The 21,867-nt window shown below is 44.3% G+C and overlaps 1 protein-coding gene across 5 annotated transcripts in view; it reads right to left on the reverse strand.

Annotated features, from left to right (window-relative positions):
* Nucleotides 1–21,867, reverse strand: part of PAX5 (paired box 5) — a 224,138-nt gene that overhangs the window by 188,813 nt on the left and 13,458 nt on the right. For all 5 annotated transcript variants that reach the window (XM_039545497.1, XM_039545495.1, XM_039545496.1 and 2 more), the window contains exons 2-5: nucleotides 17,679–17,844; nucleotides 12,382–12,579; nucleotides 6,216–6,280; nucleotides 1,282–1,410 (exon numbers count right to left, since the gene is read on the reverse strand). In XM_039545497.1, coding sequence (XP_039401431.1) covers nucleotides 1,282–1,410; nucleotides 6,216–6,280; nucleotides 12,382–12,579; nucleotides 17,679–17,844 — 558 coding nt within the window. The remainder of the gene's footprint in view (nucleotides 1–1,281; nucleotides 1,411–6,215; nucleotides 6,281–12,381; nucleotides 12,580–17,678; nucleotides 17,845–21,867) is intronic.

A 21,867-nucleotide genomic window follows, 5' to 3' on the forward strand; every position in this document is an offset into this window, starting at 1 on the left:
GGACAGAAAGAAAACAAACTGAGACCTCAATCCTCCAACCATTGTCACCTGCGAGTAATTTACACACGTGTGAAGTCACTCCCATACAACAATGTCTACAGGATCAGGCCCTAAACTTGCCCCGGGGGTTAAAATTGTCCCACTCCTTTGATTAGAATAGGTGGGTGTGGCTGCCATGTTCTCCTGATGATATTTCCTAACCTCTGGAACTCCTGTGGTTAGATAATAAGAAACATCCTCAACATCCCTTCAAGGATGATTTAGTTGGGGTTGGTCCTGCTTTGAGCAGGGGGTTGGACTAGATGACCTCCTGAGGTCCCTTCCAACCCTGATATTCTATGATTCTATGATTCTAAGGAAAGAGCCGGTTATAATTTAAGGCATCTTTAAAAAATTCAAACTCAGAATATCCCATCCTTTGTCCTAAAGTATCCTTATTTTTAAAGGTAATGCAGTGTGTTCATCAAAGCAACATCCAGGTTGCAAAGTGACATTTAACTATGAACCTTAAGAAGAACGCAAAACCTACAGGAAATGCTCCGTACAAAGCAAAATCAAGCCGTCTTCAGTGCAACCTTCCCTGTCAAAAATCCCACTGATGTCAATGGGAGCTGGGGAAGTGCTGGAGAAAGGAAACTGTTCCTATAAACCATCCAGATCTCAGACGAGTCTAACCCACCTCGTTTGTATTTTATTTTTTAACAAGGTGCAGTGTTGTGCCATCGTAATAATGTATCTTGCCATTGGCACTGATGGGCGGGAAGCTTTCTTAGTTTAATTCAGTTTTGTTCTTAAGTCATTGATAACATGCAATGCATCCCAAGTGCTTTATCATATATGAATACTGGCACCCGACCATAGGACCAATCCTGCTTCCATTCTAGCTGCCATTGACTTCAAGTAAAGCAGGGGCAGACTATCTGGGCCTGATTGTGATTTCACGTAGACCTGTAGAAATTGGAAGAAACTCCATTGCCATTGATGAAGTCACACTAGCATGAAAACCTTGCACACAGAGGCAATGTCTCCTTAGCATCACTGTTGTCTCAGGACCCATCTCAGCCCAACTGGCCAGGCAGTAGCACTCCGGTAGAAACAGTTCCCACATTAACAGATTAAGTCACAAAAGCAGGTTACATGGACCCATGTCAGACACAACTAGATATGGTGAGTTCTAAGAAAGTGAATATTGAGGACAATAGCAGATAGAGCATCTTTCTAACGCCGCCCGCCCCTTTTTCAGTACGTGCTACCCACCAAAGAGAAAATAGGCCCGTTTACCTTCATCGCGTTTGCGTTTGTTGCTTTCAGCACTGGGGGATGTAATTCCCAGAATTCCACTAATGGAGTAGGAGGAGCCTGCGGAGTCAGTGCTCACTGTCGAGACTTGGGTCACGGACCCCGTGGAGGCTGTAATGAAAAGCAAAGCGGTCAGCGTGCAGACAAACATGAAAGCCAAAGCATGCCCACAACTCTTGCCATCCCAGTCATCTTGGGACCACTTTCCACACCCTCAGCCACAACAATTTCAGGTGACTCTGCAGTGCCCCAGCTAAGAAGCTGAATGGTCATGCCTGTTTTGTTGTGTTTCCTCTGACACGTGAGTTTTGAAAAGGGGCTGATGGAGCATAGCTTGTGGCAAACACACAGTTGCCTGCAGTAGGGGCTTTGCGTGTGCACATGCGATGGGGTTTGCAGACCCCCCCCCCCCCCACTGAGATGAAAGTGGTGATGGAGCAGTGCTGGGCCAAGAAGGCCCCACCCCACATCAGCCGTGGAGCATGCTCCAAATGGAGGACCTGATTAAAATGTGAGTCTGGCAATCAAGCGGGGAGAGGGAAGGAGAAGCTGTCTGCAGGAAGGGAGCCTGTTAGGACCTTCTGGGACAGAGGAATCCACAAGGGAAAGACCTGGACAGGGGACAAGGCCTGATGGGGCAGCCAGGGCCCTGACCCTTTTTCTCCAAGGGGGAAATCACTGGACACTGGAAGGGAACTGGGCAGCCCCAAGTGACTCTCTGAATCACAACGACTCCTTGAACAGCCTCCTCGAGGAGGGAGGCAGAGGGCTGTGATCACGTCTGTTGTGTATTTGGTTGTCGTGGTAATAGAACCTTGTGTTGCTCTGGACAACGCCCCAAAAGGAAGAGTGCCCTGGGAGGCAGGAAGTGGCCCAGGGGAGGCTGGTCCGGGGTATCAGCTAGAGGGGATGGAAACACAGCCTCCCCCCTTGCTCTGGACCAAGTGGAGAGGGAGGGCCTGGGTCTCCCTCCTCTGCCCCTAGCCCAACCAGGGGTAACCCAGAGAAGGACAGACTCTAATTTGGCCACTAGGCCCTCAGATTGCCTACAAGGCCCCCAGGACTCTGAAGACTATTGAGCCGTGGCCACCAAATGAGCCCTGCTCCAGCAAGGAAAGCAGCTTTGGGCCCTAAAGTAACCCTCAGGGCCGTGCTCCACTCAGGTTGCTTCCCTTCTATCGGTACCACAGTGGTTCTGGTTCCTGGCATCCACTGTTCATTAAAACCACTGGCTGGCAGCAGACCAGTGTTCAGAAATCAGGAGTCAGGCCCCCAAAATCATTAGATTTACAAAATAATCAAAAAGACGTGGGGTCCTTTTTATTTGCCCCTGGGTGTCGGAGTGTTGAGGGGTCAGGTCGCAGCCTTTTCTCTCCCAACATGTGGCCTAGAAGCTTTCTCCTTTTGTTAACGAAAGCTGCGATTCTCAGGCCATAATCTGATTCCAGCAACTCAGACGTTACAAAAAAGACCAAAGATTGTGAGAGTTGTGATAAAATAGTTGGATCTGGCAGTGGTGCCATGGGAGAGCTGAGCACACTGGCTTTCCTGCTGACACAGTGTTGTGTCATTGGTTCCTTGCACTCCCTTGTCTGTCTGTCTCCATCTGTTCTCGTCTTATTCTTCCAGTGTAACTTCTTTGGGGCAGGGGCCATTCTTCGCTCTGTGTTTGTACAGCACCTAGCACAACAGTCCCTGACTAGGGTTCCAAGGCTCCAATTAATAATAACAACAACAATTATAATAACATATGGAGATATACCCATCTCCTAGAACTGGAAGGGACCCTAAAAGGTCATTGAGTCCAGCCCCTGCCTTCACTAACAGGACCAAGTACTGATTTTCCCTCAGATCCCTAAGTGGACCCCTTGAGAATTGAACTCACACTGCTGGAGTTAACAGCTCAGTGCTTAAACCACTGAGCTATCCCTCCCCGCTGGCTGAGCCCTCCCTACTGTGCTTGTCTTAGGGACCATTGCGGGCCATTGAAAAGCCATCTCACTGCCACACCCATCAAACACCTTATATATGCACCTCACAAATGTCAAAGCTCAGGTTGTGCTTTATCTACTGTTTATCTTTTTTTAAATTGGCTCGTTCTCTATACAATAAATGTAGCATTACATATGGAGCCACTAATTAAGAATCTAGTATGATATGGAGTTAACCTGAAGCCACAATCCAAGCCTGCTGATGTATTATTAGTGGGGGAACCACAGGGTGGGTAACCTAACCGTCGGAGTGCTTCAGTGAGCCTTTTGTATTAAACCCTTCATCCTGACGGCAGCGGCTGCAACAGGGGAAGAGGAGTCATTCGCCAGCATTACACAGAATACTAAATAGGAGGAAAGTATGAGGTGAGGGCCCTGCTACGGGAACCTTTCGAAGAAGGATTACCAAGATCAGAAGACGTTGTCTAAATGTCTGGTTATCAGTTTACAGCTTTAAAGAGGTGGAATGGCTTTGAATGGATAGAATAACCGTAATTATAATAATGCTTAGCACTTATAGATTGCACTTTACATCTTCAACATGCTTTGCGAGCACAAACTGATTAACCTTCAACACAATTCCTGGGAAGCAAGTAATTAAATAATAACATCCCCAGTTGGGAAACTGAGGCAAGATGGTTAAGTGATTTGACCAAGGATGCAGATGGAAATAGTGCCCAAGCCAAGAGTTTGTAATCCCAGCACTGACTCCCTCTGTAACCATGGGCATAGCACTTACCCTCCTTCCTGTGGTTTCTCCATCCATCCTCATACACCACCCTGGCGTGTGGTAAGAATGAGTCAATGTGCATGATTCTCTGCCTGGATTCTGTCAGCACAAACAGGCAGAACCCAGGTGGCCAGTGCTAGAGCCAGGAGGTAACAATCTACCTGCCCGCAAGCATAGAATCATAGATTATTAGGGTTGGAAGGGACCTCAGGAGATCATCTAGTCCAACCCCCGCTCAAAGCAGGACCAATCCCCAAACGGCCCCCTCAAGGATTGAGCTCATAACCCTGGGTTTAGCAGGCCAATGCTCAAACCACTGAGCTACCCCTCTCCCCTGCCAGGAGCCTTTGAGCACAGCAGACAACGTGAGCAGGCCCAGCTGGGGAGAGGCTGGAGCTAAAGCCCCCAGGAGCTGTCCAGGACATGAATTAAAGCTGCTTCCCATTGGCAGAATGTCCCCAGTAGGGCAGGTGGGGTACTGACCTGTCCTACAGGGAGTGGTTAATGTAAATTTGGAGATGCCAGCCAGCGTTGTTGCTGTGCCCAACTGGGGCCTCTTTAAGGTTCTCCACAGCTGACTCTCCTTCCCTCCCTGTGGCCAGGGAAGCATGAGCATACACACATCCTTTGGCCCAGGGCAGTGGGGTGGATGCAGGAGGGGATGGGCTGTCACACTGCCATCCCACAGCTGCTAATCCCACAGTGCCAGCAGGGAGAGTCAGCACTCTGTTTGTGCTCGGCGGCCACAGCATCCAGCTGAACCACCGAGCCTCCGTCTGTGCAGAGCAAAGCAGAGTCAGGATTTGCCCCGTATAAACAAAGGCTCCTCTGAAGCCATCAGGAGTTTTGCTCCTGAGCTCACTGGTAACACAATCGAGCCTTAAACTATCATTCACGCTAGCTGCTGCTTTTCTTCATCGGAGGCTCTTAGAGTCACTGTCTTAATAAAACAATTCCAAATGTCTGGATATAGCAGTACGCCCAGGCACTTTCCAACTGAGTCTCGCAAAAAGCACCTCCCAGATATTTCTCAGTTTAACTTCATAGCACACCTGAGAAGTGAGCATTATCCCCATTTTACAGATGAGGACACTAATGCAGGGATTCTGCTGCCTTTCCTCACATTGAGCAGTACCTTATCCCACCGGGGCTACTTGCAGAATGAGCTACCAGACCCACAAGCAAGGTGCTTAATGGAAGTCCCATTTTGTAGCATGGATGGTAATAGAACCCAGATTGCCTAAGTCTTGTACCGTCACCCCAAGGCCATTTTCCCTTCCCTTTCCTTTAGCAACCCTTCATGGAACACCTTGCTACTTAGAAAGCAAACCCAAGTTTAACCTCCTAGGGACTAGCTGTAAAAGACAAATCTTGGTTCAACTGAAGTAAATAATGTCCACCGCTCACTGCCTTTGTTACATTCTGCACGTCAGGAGGCATGAAATGCTGTGGGAAATGGACATTTCAAATGAGGAATGCTCCGCCTTATTATTTGAGTGAACATGCCTACAAAGGGAGCATATGCGACATACATGCAGTTGCCTAAGACAATGTTTAGAGAGATCGAAAATCTCCACGAACAAGAAAGTTGGGCTGAGGCCATCAACTCCATTAACCACAAAAATGTGTTAATCGGGGTTGCTGTCTCCTGACATAAGCAGCATCAGAACCTGGCTGGAGCACGTTGCTCCGGCCTGAACATCTGCATTAGGAAAGAGAAGGGAAGAACAGGAGAAGAAAGTTTGGAAAGTTTTGGTACCTCTTCACCCAAGACTGCAAGTGCACAAAGAATTATAGAAGGGATGGTTGATAGAAGAAAAAAACACATTCAAAACTACTTACTGACTAATGATGCAGAAAATGTTATGAATAAGTATCCCTTTCTTGATTTATTACTTTAATTATCTGACATTCTTTAGATCCCCATTAGTGGGGGGGGGTTGGTTTAGATTTCAATTTTCTGTCTCACGGTGAAAGCTATTTATCATAATAATCAGTAAAATTCAAAACCTTTTAGCAGTATTTATAAAATTCATTTACCATGTTCAGCCCTTGCCAAATGACAAAGAAGGTGCATTAGTACGTGTGCTGAAGTGTTTTATGCAGAATTATCTGTCCATAAGAATGATTAAAAGTTCTTTAGAATATTTGTATTCCATTATATTATTTTGTTAATATAAAAAAGTTCGACTCACCTATGCTGTGACTAGAGGCTGGGACCTGCTGGTTGGGTGGTTGCTGTACCTTAGTCCGTATGATCCTGCATGTAGTTGAAAAGAAACAAATGGCTCCTTACTATGATGCATGCACACTGTAGAAACTGCAGGTAAATAATAGCAGTGCCTGGAGAACATCAGAAGGTATTTTGTCCATTCAGGACACTTAGATGGTAAAGAAAACATCTTTTCCTGTATTATTTCATTGAAGCACAGTGAAAGTCAGACAGCTGGGCAGATCTAGGGCCAAATTTTCAAAAGTGCTGAAGACCCAGATCCTTAAAGGCATTTAGGAATCTCTTTGAAATCAATGGGAGTAAAGCAAGTAAATACAGCTGAAAATCTGGGCCCAGGTGAATTAGGAGCCCATGTTCCTTTGAGATTTAGGCTCTTAAGCACCTAAGGTTTTCAGGTGCCTGAAACTACAGGTAGATGTCTAGCTGGATTTTCAAAAGTGCCCAGGCGCCGAACTCCCGTTGATTTCAATAAGAGTTAGGCACCAACATATTTGAAAAGCCCAGTAGGCACCTATCACCTATCTTTGGGTGCCTAAATGCCTTTAAAAATCTTTTTCACTTTTGAAAATGGGACTTACACTCCTAAGTCTCTGAGGCGTTTTTGAAGTTTTTACCCCAAATCAAATGGAACACTGAAAGCAACAAATCTTGGACCAAATGCAAGACATCAAAACTCAATAATTACCTTGTTGTAACTGGACCCTCAGACCATCTTCTGGTCTCATTTATATATCAGAGGGATAAATACCAGGGAAGGAGAGGAATTATTTCAGCTCAGTGCTAATGTGGACACGAGGACAAACGGATATAAATTGTCAGTCAGGAAATTCAGGCTTGAAATTTTACGAGGTTTTAACCACCATCAGGGAGTGCAATACTGGAACAGCCCGAGGAAGGAGTGGGTGAGGGAAGGACAGGACGACTTTAACTAATTAAGATAAGTGGAGGGAGGGAGGATGGAGATATAGATATATAGTCAATCAGTCAATAGGTCAATTAATGCCATAATAAATAAAATAAATAAATGAATATATGATATATATTTTTTTTTTTTTTGGAGGAGGTATGGAGTCTCTTGCTCATGCTCGCTGGCTTTCAGAGCTGAGGGATTTTTGGAAGGAAAAGGAAGGAAGATTGGCAGTTGGCAGGGGCCCTGAGGTTTCCTCTTTTCGGCCGCAGGCATGGGGCAGGGGATCTTGGAGTGGGATGGGTGGATGTGGTGGTGGGCTGGCATCTAGCAGGATAGATGATCATATGATCATGATTGATTCTGATCTTGATTTCTCATTTACACCGGTGTAAATCTGGAGTCACTCTATGAATTTCAAAGGGGTCACTCCCAATTTACACCAGCGTTCCCAGAGAGCAGCATCTGTTGCAGTTGTGCATGTGATGTAGAAAGACACAGAGACATAAATGAAAGGGTGTGTGGTGCCTTTTTGGAAAGGGGGCAGTTAGCAAGAAAGGCAACAGAAATGCGCTGGCAAAAACGACAGTGACAATGTATTAACGGGAAAGACACAGGGTGTGAGACGTCTGCCCAGGACATAGATGGACATTTTGCCATGAACTTCAGTGGAAGGAAAATCAGGCCCAAAGACTAACTGTACAGTGGTCTTGACTCAGCTAAATACATAGTTCATTGACATGCTTCTCATAGTAGGCCTGTATGTTTTCTGTACTATTTTGACAGCATGCTGTGGGGATTATTTCTTCCGGAGCTATTTAACAAGCTAGATTCCCAGTTTATGCCTTTCTCTACATCAGTTTTTTGCACATTGATATGTTCACCCAAGAATGCCAAAACTTCATTCATGGACCAACTGTGTAAAGTTATAGTGGGGGTCTGCATTTGTGCGTATAGCAAAAGGAAGAAGCTTAAAAATTATTCTCAGATCAGGGCTTTATCATTCAGACTCCTTTTATGTAAAATCAGTTTTCTGCAGAATTTTTATCTGTTCCCACTAGATCTTTTTCTATTATTTTACAACCATTCAGTAGTGACCACAATAGTAACAACACCTAACTCTTTATATAAGGAGCTTTTCATCAGAAGGTCTTGCTGCTCTTTACAAAGCAAGTCAGTATCATGATCCCTGTTTTACAGAAGGGGAAACCGAGGCACAGAAATGGGAAATGACTCACCCGAGATCTCCCAGCAGGCCAGTGAGAGAGCCAGGAATAGAATCCCAGGTCTGGGTCTCCTGAATCCCAGCCCCATACACTAGGCACTTAATCACACGGCCTCCCCATATTTCTCTCCTGAGCAGAAATAGCTGGTGAGATGTGCTCCCTAACGTAGGAACTGACTCCCTCCCTGCCTCTCCCATCAGGCCCTGAAAGCTGCAGAATGGGAAGCGGCCCCGGGTGCTGAGTTCTAATCACTACATTCCCAGTGGTGGGGCCAAGCCGGCCAGTGCCTGCCAGCATTCTTTTCCCCCAGCAACAAGCCAGGACTTTTGGAGCAGGGGCCCAATCCTGTCTTACTGAAGCCAGTGAGAGCTTTGCCACTGATCTTAGTATGGGAGCAGGACTGATCCCCTCAAGTGAGATCCATCGGCACGAGAGGGAAGGGGAGGAAATAACACTTTGCACAAGGATTTTGAGCTGTCAGAAGGAATCAAGAGAATTCAGGGCCTTCTTACATGTAAATATCTTTATTTCTGGCAGGCTAACGGATAATAAAGCAGCCAGTGAGCTTGCAGATTACATGAGTGAAGCTAATAATTATGATTAATTAAACCTTATTGTCACGAATTTGCTCCTGCTGAGGAGTCTCCTATGATTAATATTAATTAATATTATCAAGTATTGGTTGTATGAATTGAGGCCATCCCAAATTCTGAATTCTCTTCTACCCAGGGTCCTCTCCTGGGCCCATCACCATAGTATCTGAGTATCTTCCGGTCGGGCATTAATCAATGTGACAAACACCTGGCAGGTGTTATTTGAAGCATGTTGTACTAGAAGGCATTCAGCTGTGCTATGGTGATGAGCCCGGGGTAAGAAACTGCATAGGCTAGTCTGCCTAGCGTGCCAGCCAGCTCCCCGGTGCAGCACTGCCTTCACTGCAAGCAGCACTGGGCTGGCTCCTTCGTCCCTCCCTCCCTCCCTCCCCTGAAGCAGGGAGGCCAGGTGGAATGGGGATATGGCATGACTCTCCTCCATTTATTCCACGTGTGGGCTGTGCAGCCATTGTCTATCGCTACTTACGACACAAAGCAGAAGCAAGAGCTCTTACTGAACAGCTTCCGATGGGGATCCAAAGTCAATGGATAGAGGGTTACATTTTAAAATCATCTATGTGATTTATAAACCCAGAACCCATTTTCAACCCCACTAGGTACCTGCCTGCATCTTTAGGTGTCGCAATACCTTTCAAAATTGCCCCTGAGTCACTTTTGAAAATGTTCCTAAGTCACTTAGGTGCTTTTGAAAATGTTACCCTGTGTCATGTTAATGTGCCCTGTGAACAAACATACGCATGTAGGAATGTAATGTGCATGAGCGTATATTATATCTGCCCTGCGTCTGCACTGTGGCGCTCTGCTCGTGTTGATGGTTTTCACTAGTAAATTCTGTGCTTTACCATTTTAGAATTTGGGAATTGTTCTTTGCCAAGGGCTAGAGAAAAACAAATCCTGCGTGTAATAGTTAAAACGAAATGGGGACTTTCACATTACCCTATGTATGTGCCCCAGCCCCATGGCTCCTGTTCTGGAGCTGGGGTCGGAGACTGCTATGGACTATAGGCCCCATGCAGTGGAATGTCAGACGATCATCCTCTGACTGGGTAGTCTTCCCACAGGGCTCTCAGAGATGAACTGCTTTTAAAGAGACAGACCCAGCAAACCCAGTGACAACAGTAGTCCTTAACTACCTGAGAAGTCCACTGACTGCAGTGAGACTACCTTACATGAGCAAAGATGTGCAGGGTCAGACCTTACTGCCCCAACACAGCAGGGCGTTGACATATCTGCTTAATGTTAATCCTGTGCTTGCGTCCCAGAGAGTGCTGAGCTGAATAGGAACGGACTGCAGAATTGGGGCCCCACGTCTTTGGAGCAGATTCCCGACTTATTGCCATAGGTAGGGTTTTCCTTACATGCAATTGCAAGTCCTGAACAGCAGGAAGGGGCTGTAAGGTAGCAAAAACGATTCTGCCCAATAAAACAAAGCAATGCAAAAAGCTTGAATGCATTTCAAAGGGAGGTTCTGAGCCACAGCTGCTGATGCATGAGAAAGGATGAGATTTCCACCAAATGGAGTGGCTTCCAAATCATGGCACAACTTTTTGACATGTAAACAGGATCACTCCATGATATTATTGGTACGAGAAATACACTAGGGTGGTAGAGGAGGCAACAAAAGAGTGAAATGTGAAAACTGGATTAAAACATGCGAGAGGCCTAGTTAGGTTGTAATCTCTTTAGGGCAGGGAGTGTCTCTTGGTTATGTGTTCGTAGAGCACCCAGCACAATGAAGCCCTGACCCCGAAGGTCCAATAATTAAAAATAATAATCACGCTACCAATGAAGACAATGGCAAGACGCCCACGGATTTCAGTGGGAGTGGAGCTGCCCTTCGGTTATCTGAGGACACCAAGTATTAAGATTTTCTTTCAGCCCCCAGTTTCTGTTCTGTTTCTCAAACTAGTCTCCTTCTTGCCCAAATCTGTAAATCTCTCAGTATTACTGAATGCTGCTAGGATTTCACTCCAGTTAGGAAACTGCAGACACCATTCAACATTTTGAATTGTCTACCCAGTCTTTGCACTTATTCCCATGAATCTGTCACATAACATTTGATTTGGAGGTACAGGGCCACCCATTATTTTTCATGTTATCATGGCAAAGATTATTAATACTTCAGGGGCAATTCCACAAGGGCATCCAGGTTGAGATCTCCAAACAGACATACAAAATAATATGGCATCTATTTATTACATGACCCTAGACACACATGGAAATTTAGAGTTAGCTGCATTCTGGGGATTTGGATGAAATTGCATGAAAACTATCTTGATTTTTAAAACCACACACACACACACACACACACACAATGGATTCACAGCCCAACACAGTCTTTGAATTTAAATGTAAAAGGGGTTTTATGTCTACACCCTGTATCGTCAACTATGAAGAACCCTCTAAAAGAATACTGCAGAGGATGAAGGGCTGTTGCTTACCACCTAGAATGTTTAGGGGATTCGTATCCCTTCCATTAACACTTGTTACTGACTTTTGTCACTTTTCACAAGATGTTTCTCAACACTGTCATGATGAACACTCGTTTTTCTCTTCGATGTGAGCTAGAATCTCATCCATCGTGCAAGGGAGTGTTGGTTTCCTAAATAGTTCTGCTTAAGATTCATTTAGGTGGAGCACTTTGAAAAAAAATAATTATACTTTGTACCTCTACAGGGCCCTAATCCTGTGCCCATGAGAGTCAATGGCAATGCTCCTGTAGTACAGGATCAGGCCTCATGGTAGTACCTTGCATGTGAGGTTCCTTAAAGTTCTTTTAAAAATTAATTAACTCGCAAAACACCCCTCTGGGTGGGTAAATTTACCACTCATTTTACAGGTGGATAATTGAGGCATATAAAGGTTACAGACCAGATTCCATCAGCCTTACTCAAGGTGAGTAGTGCCTTACCCCACCGAACATGAATCTGGCCTAAGGGAATCCAGAAATGCTCACATGCTCTAACCACTAGACCTCACTCTTCCCACCCTCGGCCGAATGTGAATTCAAACCTTTTTTAGATCACCAATAGTTCAGGTCACTGGTGGTCTCGACCTTATCCCTAGGAAATGTTTATATCCTGAAATCCCTTGCTGCTGAATCCAACCCTGTGAGCGTGGGGCTCAATTCGAATAAGCGTGGGACTTTCCCAGCAAAAGAACTGCAGGTCGGGAGCGGGATGCGGCCGCGAGGCTGCGTGGTGATAGCAATTGTTCATAATATGCCACACACTCGCCCCGGTGCTCAACCACTGGCTCTCCTGGCTGCCCAAGTCATCCAGGAAACAAACACAAACCAGATTACTTGCAAATGACCCAAAGGAGGAGATGCTGCAAATTCTAGTGGCGAAAGCCGCTGATCGGTGCTGTCCAAATCTGTACCTGTTAATCGAGCTGACGCTGGGCACGGTGTCGTTGTCACACACTCGCTCGGCCAGAAGCCTGTCCCTGATCTCCCAGGCAAACATGGTGGGATTTTGGCGTTTATACTCTGCAATTTTTTCGACGACTTTGGGTGTGGCGACCTTTGGTTTGGATCCTCCAATCACTCCAGGCTTAATGCTCCCAGTCTCATAGTACCTGGGAGAGAATCCAAGACAAAGCTTTAGTTACCAAGAGTTGACAGACAGGAAGGTTGGAGATTTACAGTGCACACTCTTTTAGCACAATGCATCTCCAGTCTCTTCTATGATACATCTGCCCTTTCACTCACACGTCCTGGCTACGTAGTACATTATCTCCCCAATGGATTAATTTATAGTAATTGAAAATGGGCCCCAGTATAAAACATATATTTTTCCATAACAGCAAGACAATAGAAACAATGCAAGATTAAAGGGCATGCTGAGTTCCTAAATTAACTGGAAATGTGTGTTATTAATCAGAGGTAGGGGCAATAATAGAAACAAATCACATTCAGCACCATTATTTTTGTACTGAACTCTGTTGTAATAAATTACTGTTTGGAGGGAAATTTGCCTTCATTAATAGAAATACCTTGTCATCACTTCCCACCCCATGAAGGCCAGGTAAAGTAGTATCATGACAAATATTTGCAGAGTACACTTGAAGTAAGTATGCCAGTGTATTGTTGTATTCTCTTTTCCTGGGAGCTATGGTTTCAATATCCAGATCTTAAGGAGGAAAAAAAATATTTTCTCATCACTATTCTCAGAAGAAAGTAGAGTGGTTGGTTTCTTTAAATTCGTAGAACCCGATAACATAACCCTTGCCCACAAATTGCTCTGTTGGCATCTGTGAGATTACTCATGTGATTAAAAATTATTCCAATCAGACAGAGTGGTAGGATCAGGCCCTTTAACAGAATTGTATTAAAGACACTGTGACAGCTGCTCAGCTGGTGTAAATGGGACCAACTCCACTTCCTTCAATGGAGCTGCAACAATTTATTCCAGCTGAGAACCTAACGCTTTTTTTCTTTTTCTTGAAACAAAAGCTTGGAAAATACAATAGAACCTCAGAGTTACGGACACCAGAGTTACAAACTGACCAGTCAACCACACTCCTCGTTTGGAACTGGAAGTGCACAGTCAAAAAGCAGAGACAGAAAGCAAACACAATATTGCGCTGTGTTAAACGACTACAAAATAGAGGGAAATCAGCATTTTTCTTCTGCAAAATAAAATTTCAAAGCTGCATTGTCAATGGTCAGTTGTAAACGTTTGAACACAACATTATGGTTCTTTCACTGCTATGAACATTTCAGAGTTACGAACAACCTCCCTTCCCGACGTGTTCATAACTCTGAGTTCCTACTACGGCAGTTCTCAAACGTCATTGCACTGCGACCTCCTTCGGACAACAAACATTACTATACAATGCCAGGATGGGGGACTGAAGCCTGAGCCCGCGTGAGCCCAGCCGCCCTGGGTGGGAGTGGGAGCCAAAGCCGAAGCCCAACGGCAGCAGCCCCAGGCAGGGAGCCTGTAACCTGAGCCCGCCATCCAGGGTTGAAGCCCTCGGGCTTCAGCTTCGGCCCTGGGCCCCAGCAGGTCTAACAGCCCTGGCGTCCCCATTAAAACAGCGTCGCAACACACTTTGGGGTCCTGACCCACACTTTGAGAACTGCTGTTACTGTATTGCTCAAAGTGGGAGTCTTGTTCTGCCCACATAGGACCAAGAGGAAACGAAGGAAGAAAACAATCTCCCTAAATGCTAAGCCAAAAAGTTGTGCTGTAAGTGATGACGTTGTTCTGGCTGTGTCAGTCAACGATGCCGTGCACTTTTTTATAGTTTGTAATTTTCTAAGACCAGATAAAGATAAGCCCAGAACTAACAGCAGAGAGACTGATAACTTTCTTCCCTATCAGACCTGATTCTAAAAGCCCTCTGTGCTTAGAGCTCCCATTTCTTTATGGGTTCTACATACAGGGAGACCTTGCCTGGCTGTATCATCTTTATCAGCCTAAACTTGTTCATTGACCTTGGCACATCCCAGATTTTTAGCAGGATCTTTACTAGAACCCACCCAATAAAAACATATGTTCACATGATATATTTTCTCTGCAGCTACTTGACATCTGTGTTGTCTGCGGAAAAACGAATCTCCTAAAATCTCTCCGATGCAAAAGAGCATGAACATGTTATGAGACCGAAGTCTGTGTCTCAAGGGCAGTTGCATTCATCAAATTTCTTCTGCATTACAGGTTTAATCATCCTGCGGGCACTCTTTTTTCAGAGCCTAAAAAAATCCCTTTAATGGGAGTGACAAGATGATGTTTGCACCTGTTTTCACATGAGTTTGGAACAAATGGTCTGTTCCACTTCTGTCTCCATGCACTCATTTGAGTCCTAGTAATGGAAGGTGATGCGCATTTGTGATGGATTAAACCTCTGTCTGCCCTGAGTTGAGCCTAACAATGAACTTGGGGCAGGAAGGAAACACTTGCTCCCACCCCATACCCTTTCCTTGGGTGAATGATGAAATAATGGCAAGAACATGTTTGCATGATGCACCTAAAAAAATCATGCCTATGAAAAATGACCATTCAAACCAGCCCTTGTAACCTTCGCTTATGCCATCCCTCCAGAACGGGGCTCTGGTAAGCTTAGTGCTACATTACTAACCACTCACAGTTTTCATGGATCAAATAAAAAACGGCAGCATTTATAAAAATTCCTCTGTGTAACCAGTCTCCCTCTCTCGGGCCTGCCTGTGTGACTGATCACTGGTTGTTGCCCCTTGCTTACTGTTGCCTCCAGCTCTGGACAATTTAGCCGACAGGAAACTAGCCAACAGACAAGCAGTTTGGTGATGCATTTTGGACTCTGCAGACAGACAGGCCCCTATGTTGCTGGGTAACAGTTTTGCCTCATTGAAGGACGTTGGCATAGAAGATAAGGGCCTGATCTGAACGCCATCAAAATCAATGGAAAGATTCCAATGACTTTAAAGGGCATAAAATGAGGCCCTTACAGAGTCCGCCCCAGAATAACTTAATCCCAATTTCCCTGTAAAGCTGGGGCCAACCTGCAGGCCAACTAAACCTATAGAATTCCACAGAGCACTCTTCCCGCCTGGACAGTCTCATCTTTAACCTGAGGCATGGCCCACAGAGACTACAGCTCCCAGAGTGCAATTCTCCCTCTCAGTCTGGCCACAACCCCACACTAAAGACAGGGCAGCTGCAATCGGCTTGATTTTATGCAAATTAGATCCTGCCCTTGAGCTCCAGGCAGGTTGCCAATTCTCCCCTCAAATGGGCGCAGGGCAGACGCCCCCGTTGTAATGCTCCGTGAGCCATCAGCTACAGTCGGCCTCCTTCTGCCGCCATCCAGACCATCGTCCCAAAGGCTCACATTTATTTCCTTGAACGTTTTGTGTTTTTTCCAACGTTTGACTAAAAACAAGCGGATTCAAAGACTTTCGGTTCCAGAATTTGGAACTGAACATTTTTGCGTGGAGCCTTTGTATTTTTTCCCCACAGACGGCAGCTCCAATTACAGTGACATTTTACCCACCGTAATTATTAGTTATGAAAATAATGAGCTATGAAATTCCAATTTATTGTTGACAACTTAAATGACAAAACTCCGGAGCCGCTCTCTGAGCTCCATAATGCAAATATATCTAATGACAAATCTATTCAAATCTGAAACAGGAAAGTGGTTGGACTTTTCCGCGGTAGGCAAATGAGTTGCCTATTTATTAGCTTTGCACTGATACTAATAAAAATGGTTTGTAAACCTGCTAGAGTAGTAGGGTGTCACAAATAGGACCAGCACTCAGAACAGATTCAAAGATCAAACAGAATGGAGCAGCTTGTGGTAGGCAGGAAAGTCCCACACAAGAAAAGTCTCTCTCTCAGAAAGAGTAAATATATCAGAGCTTACATGTCCTTTCACTTACACCAGTGTAAAATCAAGGGTAACTTTGTTGATTTCCAATGGAATTACACTGGAGTAAAACTGTGGCATGTGAGAGAAGAACCAGGTCCACTGATTTTCTGGGATCTTCTGTGCATATGACTGGTTCCTATGGCATTATAGCAGCAATCTGAATAGGACTGCAGAGAAGATTCTCCAGTAGAGACAATGGGTCTCATGGAATAAGGGTGAAAGAATCCTTAGCTTTGCCAGATTCATTTCATTTTGAGTACTGCATTTGTCCACGTGGGACTGCTGCTGCAGTTATTTCAGAGGGAAGAGTCTATGTACACTGCTAGACAAATGTTTGCTCGAACAATCTTTATAACTACAGTCCGACCGATAAAACAGATCAATTAAAATTGAGGGGGGAAAGTGAAGGTCAGAATATGACTAATACCAGTGGAATGCAAACAATGAAGTTACTTCAATTGTTAATGCTCAATAAACATTTTAAAAACTTCTCTGAGTTATAGAGAGAAAATAGAAGGTAATAGAAAAGCATGGCAGCAAAAAGTTCCCAAGATACGTGCATTCTAGTTCATTTAAAACCAGTGGTATATGGTATTCACATTCATGCACAAGGAGTTAAAATGCAGTGATGACTTTCCTGACTCTAAATCAAGTTCAAAACCTAATTCTGACATGATCGAATTTTTTTAATTTACTATTGCTTTACTACTTTGAGCATCTCCAATCAGAAAAGATGGCTACTCTCAAAGTATCAGAATTAAGAGAGTTAATGATTACTTATGGTTCTTTGTGTTCTAATTGGGAAGATAGCTTATCACAAGAATAAAACAAGCCTTAAAATGAAATTATTGTGACAAATTTCAAAAGAGGCCATGTAAATGAGTGTGCTGACTGACAACTGCTCTTGGTGGCTTTAGGTAGTGAAATTATGTGCTAAAAATAGAATGTTCTTTAGAAAACAAAAGGGGTAGCTTTCACTGCCAGATTCATAACTTCTGGTTTTTCCATTTTACTGCAGATGACGCACAGATTTGTCAATTTGTTCAGTACACACAGGTGCAGGAAATTTAGACCACATGTGCCATCCCTCCCCTTCATTTCTTCAGTTATTTGCAAGAATTTTGTGGTGAAGTAAATAAACAAATAAATAAATAAATCACTTTCACTTCCCAGGTGAGACAACTTAAATTGTGACTGACTGATCCTATGCAATTTCCTGTCATTCCTAGGTCATTTCTATCAGTCTCCATTTGACTTGTTTCTTGTTTCAGAATCTTTGATACAGTGTTCAATATTTTCCTTTATAGAAACAAAGTTACCTGCCAAGAATTTTGCTGACACAACCATGGCTGACCCGTAGCTGCCTGGAGATGTCACACGGCCTGACACCTTGGTGGGCAAGTTCCACAATCCTTTGGCGGACAACATCAGGGAGTGGACGACCATTCACAAAAACACCCCCTAACTGATTCACTCCTCCATGTCCTGAAACACATGGGAAAAAAAAAACAAGCAGGAAAAAAAACATCTTTGTGATAGTTGGAAGACACTTCTCTACCGCAATCTTGCTTCGCCACTGATTCCTCCTTCACAATGATCAACCTCACTCCTCAACAAGAGTTTAAACATTTTCAAATTACTGATCATCACTCACTGCCAAGGCAGGAAGAATTTTAAAAGTTGAAACTTCATTCTGTGCTCGTAGCAATTTCACACCAGTGTAACCCCACTGGCTTCAATGGATTGAAGTGACATCAAAATCAGGCTCCTAGTTCATAAAACACTGTTTCAAATTACAGTTCTAGGCCCAGGCCAGCGGTACTCAGGCAATATCTCCCCTTGAAACCAATGGAAGATGTTGCCTGAGTAAGAACTGCCCGGGCAAGCCCTGTAGCTGCATGGTAAAAAGGTGAGTTTTAGTCTCCCTAAAAATATGAGGCTGTGTTCAGATAAGATTGGGACCATTTTCCTTATAAATTTAGTTTCATTCAGTCACAAAAGGGTTGCACTGAATCTAACAATCGTTTACTTTTCCCCCCCAAATGACTGCTTAATGCTTAATTTAATCAAAGGGGGGGATATGGAATGGCTTTTGCTGTTATAATTTACAGCAGCCTCTGCAGACATTATGGTCCCACAAATGAAATGTGAATGCTTAGCCCACACCTATACATTATTCTGTTTCTAGCAGATTTGCACTGATCACCTTTAGCACATATATCTGATGTGAAATGGGACCCAGCTAGATGAGGAGCAGCTAAACCGTGTAAAACCAATGAACATGTAATAATCCCATGTAGCAGTGACAAAATATAATTAATCCTCAAGTTGTTAATCATTCAAACTACTTATATCATAGAGGGCTGGCAAAACTGAAAACAAATAATAGCATAGACAGCCCTGTTGCCAAAACTGGAACAAAAAAGTAATAAGAAAAATCTCTATTTACAGGAAACTTGGACTATACAGAATAAGCTGACAGGTCAAATGTCTCAGTGCTTAAAAAAAACAATTGTATAAACTATTTTTATTTAAATCCTGTCATTTCCCCATTGATAAACTACTATGAAACTTTGTAAACCCCTTCTACAACTGTCAGAACACATAATGAATCCACATAAAATATTTGATTACTAAAGCCAGTTTAAGCCTACACAGAGGAGCCAGTCGCTGAAGTTCCTTGTCAATTTCAAAAGTGAATCTTTTTTTCAGCACACCAGATCTTAGTGGAAGCTTCAGGTTCAAAGTGTTTCTGCTCCAAAAATAAGTTTATTCTCAACATATCAAGAGAAGTCTGAGGATAACCTTGTGCTGCATTTTCCAGAGTGAACCATCCCATCCTTTTAGGTTTACAGAGCCTACCCGTTTTGATTCTGAAAGTCCTTTAAGGCCAGAAAAATAATGTCCTTACTGCTTTTAATACCAAAAAGCAGAGGTGCAACCCCACTTAACTGAAACAAACTAGCCTCAGGTTCCTAAGCAATTTCAATGATATTCAATTATTAACATCGTATTTAATTCTTTTTAAAAGGGCAAAGCTCTATAGCTTTTCATCTATAAGCAATTCAAAGTAGAAAGAAAGAAAGAAAGAAAGAAAGAAAGAAAGAAAGAAAGAAAGAAAGAAAGAAAGAAAGAAAGAAAGAAAGAAAGAAAGAAAGAAAGAAAGAAAGAAAGAAAGAAAGAAAATCTTGATATTGAAAGCTAAGGCTTTGTTTTGGGAAGGGTTTTAATTTTGTAATTATTCCCTCCAAATATTACAAGTTCGGTGTTTTGTGGGCATCGAGCTCTCCCAGAGTCAAAGGCTCCTTAATGCCCTACACCAATGTACCCTCTAGCTGGACAATTAAACAAAGGACCCCTCTGTTCTGCGGTGCTTTTTGCTCCAAGTTCGAACGCGATCCCCCTTGGCGGCCAGCAAGGCTCGCTCCGCAGCAGCAGCAGAGCTGAGCTTCACCGGCTGCGTGGGATGCTCTCCCCCACTTCAGCAGGGACAGGGTTTCGGCTCCCTACATGCTCTGACAGCTCTCCCCGGCGAAAGTGAAACCCTGCTCGACTTGAACTTCCCTATCAACTTCGGTGCCAGGGAGTGAGGCCAAACGGCAAACCATCCGCGTTTCCCCCAAACAGCCCAAAATCAACACCGGCAGGAGTTTCCCGGGGTTAGGTTCAAGTGTAAACGTGATTATTAAAATAGAGGCGGGGAAACGTAATGCCTCGGTGTTTGTTGTCACTAACTATGGGATGAAACCATTCTGTGACTTCAAATAGGTCACTCTCTAAAGGGAGTTATATTCCTCCCCCTGGAAAAAAACAACAACCCTGCGCCTAACAAAGATCTCTCTGCGGGTGAATAGCCCCAAATTGTTGCTGGCTCAGACAGCCCCCAGTTTGGCTATGGGGGGATTAAAATGCTTAAGATTCACAACAACAAATGTACTGCAGCGGGAGGCGCTCCCCAGCAACCCGGCCTTTCCCTCCGAGAGAACAGGATGGTGGCAGCTGCTAAATAATAAAGATGTAGCGATAAATCATCAAGTAAGAGTCGGTGGTTTTATGAAAACATATATACGGCTGGCAAGCCATGGGGCGATCTTCTCTACGTGCAATAGCTTTGTGCTGAGGAGGAGATTTCTGAACCTGTGCAGGGTTGGATCCTGCTGGATTTCTAACAAAGGGAAGCGGCGTTATGCTAATGACCCGGCAAATTAATTAGCCAACAGTTTGAAAATCTCTGTCTTCTCCGTACTGCTCTCAAATACTGCTGGTCTCCTGGAGGCAAATGAACACCCCGACCCCGCCAGCTACTCTAGTCCTGATGCGAAGTCTCACTAGCCAGGGAAGGAGCCATCCCCACTTGGCTTTCCAGGCGATGGAGACCAGCCCAGGGATAGTAACCAGCCCAGGCTATGAGATTTCCCTGCCTCTGCAGCTAGGGTCACTCTGCAGCAAATGGCTCAGCCGGGGTGAATTGTGCTCCCTGCCTTCGTGTGCTGGAGCAGGAGAGGTTCGATTACGTTAAAATACTCTGCAGCGCGGGTAAAAGAGCAGCTTAGCGCCTTCTACGTGCAGTTCACGGGCCTTCGGATTTGTACCATTCATCCTCGGGCCGGGGATAAATGTATGGGCTGGGAAAGGAACAGCTAGTTCAAATGAAAGGGAAACGATCCATCCGTGGGGATGCCGTCTCCTCTTCCACCGTATTTGTCCCCATTCTCACCCGCTCCTCTGGCTGGCAGATGGAAGTTCTCACTGAAGGAAGGCAAAGAAAAACGCTTTTAAAAAAGCAGATCTTCTTTACTGTCGCCAGTCAGCCTGCAGAGTACAGGCCACAGCGAGTCTGGCAGGGCCAGCTCTGGGAGTTTGGCAGGACAACAGTAACCAGTCCCTCCCTGTGAAAAATACACGTTATTAAATAACTGGGTCTTCTGTGTTTTCCGGGGGGATTACACAAGAAAACTGCACTATGCCAGGCCAACGGTGGCATTATAAAAGTACAACACACCTAAGTCTGGGGCAAGTCTGCAGCACTCTATACTACTGTGCCTATTACTGAGAAACTGTAATGCAATTTTAGCTATGGAGAATATATATACTACATATTTATGTATTGTGTGTGGTTATGTGAATATAATATAATAACATAATCCATACATGTATGCATATATACATATGTATGTACATATGTACTGTATAGTATTCATTGAGAAGTATTCAAGTATATAATACATATAGACATACATATGTAGATATACATGGATGGATGGATTGTGTGTATTGTGTCCATATGTTATAATATATATGTATATTACATATACACACAACTGTTCGCAAACAATACATACATGTATAGTATATATTCATATATATGTGTGTAATATGCGTATATATGCATATCTGTGAGGGAAAGAAGTATAGAGATACGTCTCTATGAATACACACACATTATAGCAGCTGTTTAAGCACTAAATCCAGCATTGCTCCATCGATTGGCTGTAAGTGAAGGGGTTG

This window comes from Mauremys reevesii, linkage group 6 (genome assembly GCF_016161935.1).
Source record: "Mauremys reevesii isolate NIE-2019 linkage group 6, ASM1616193v1, whole genome shotgun sequence".
Lineage (NCBI taxonomy): Eukaryota > Metazoa > Chordata > Testudines > Geoemydidae > Mauremys > Mauremys reevesii.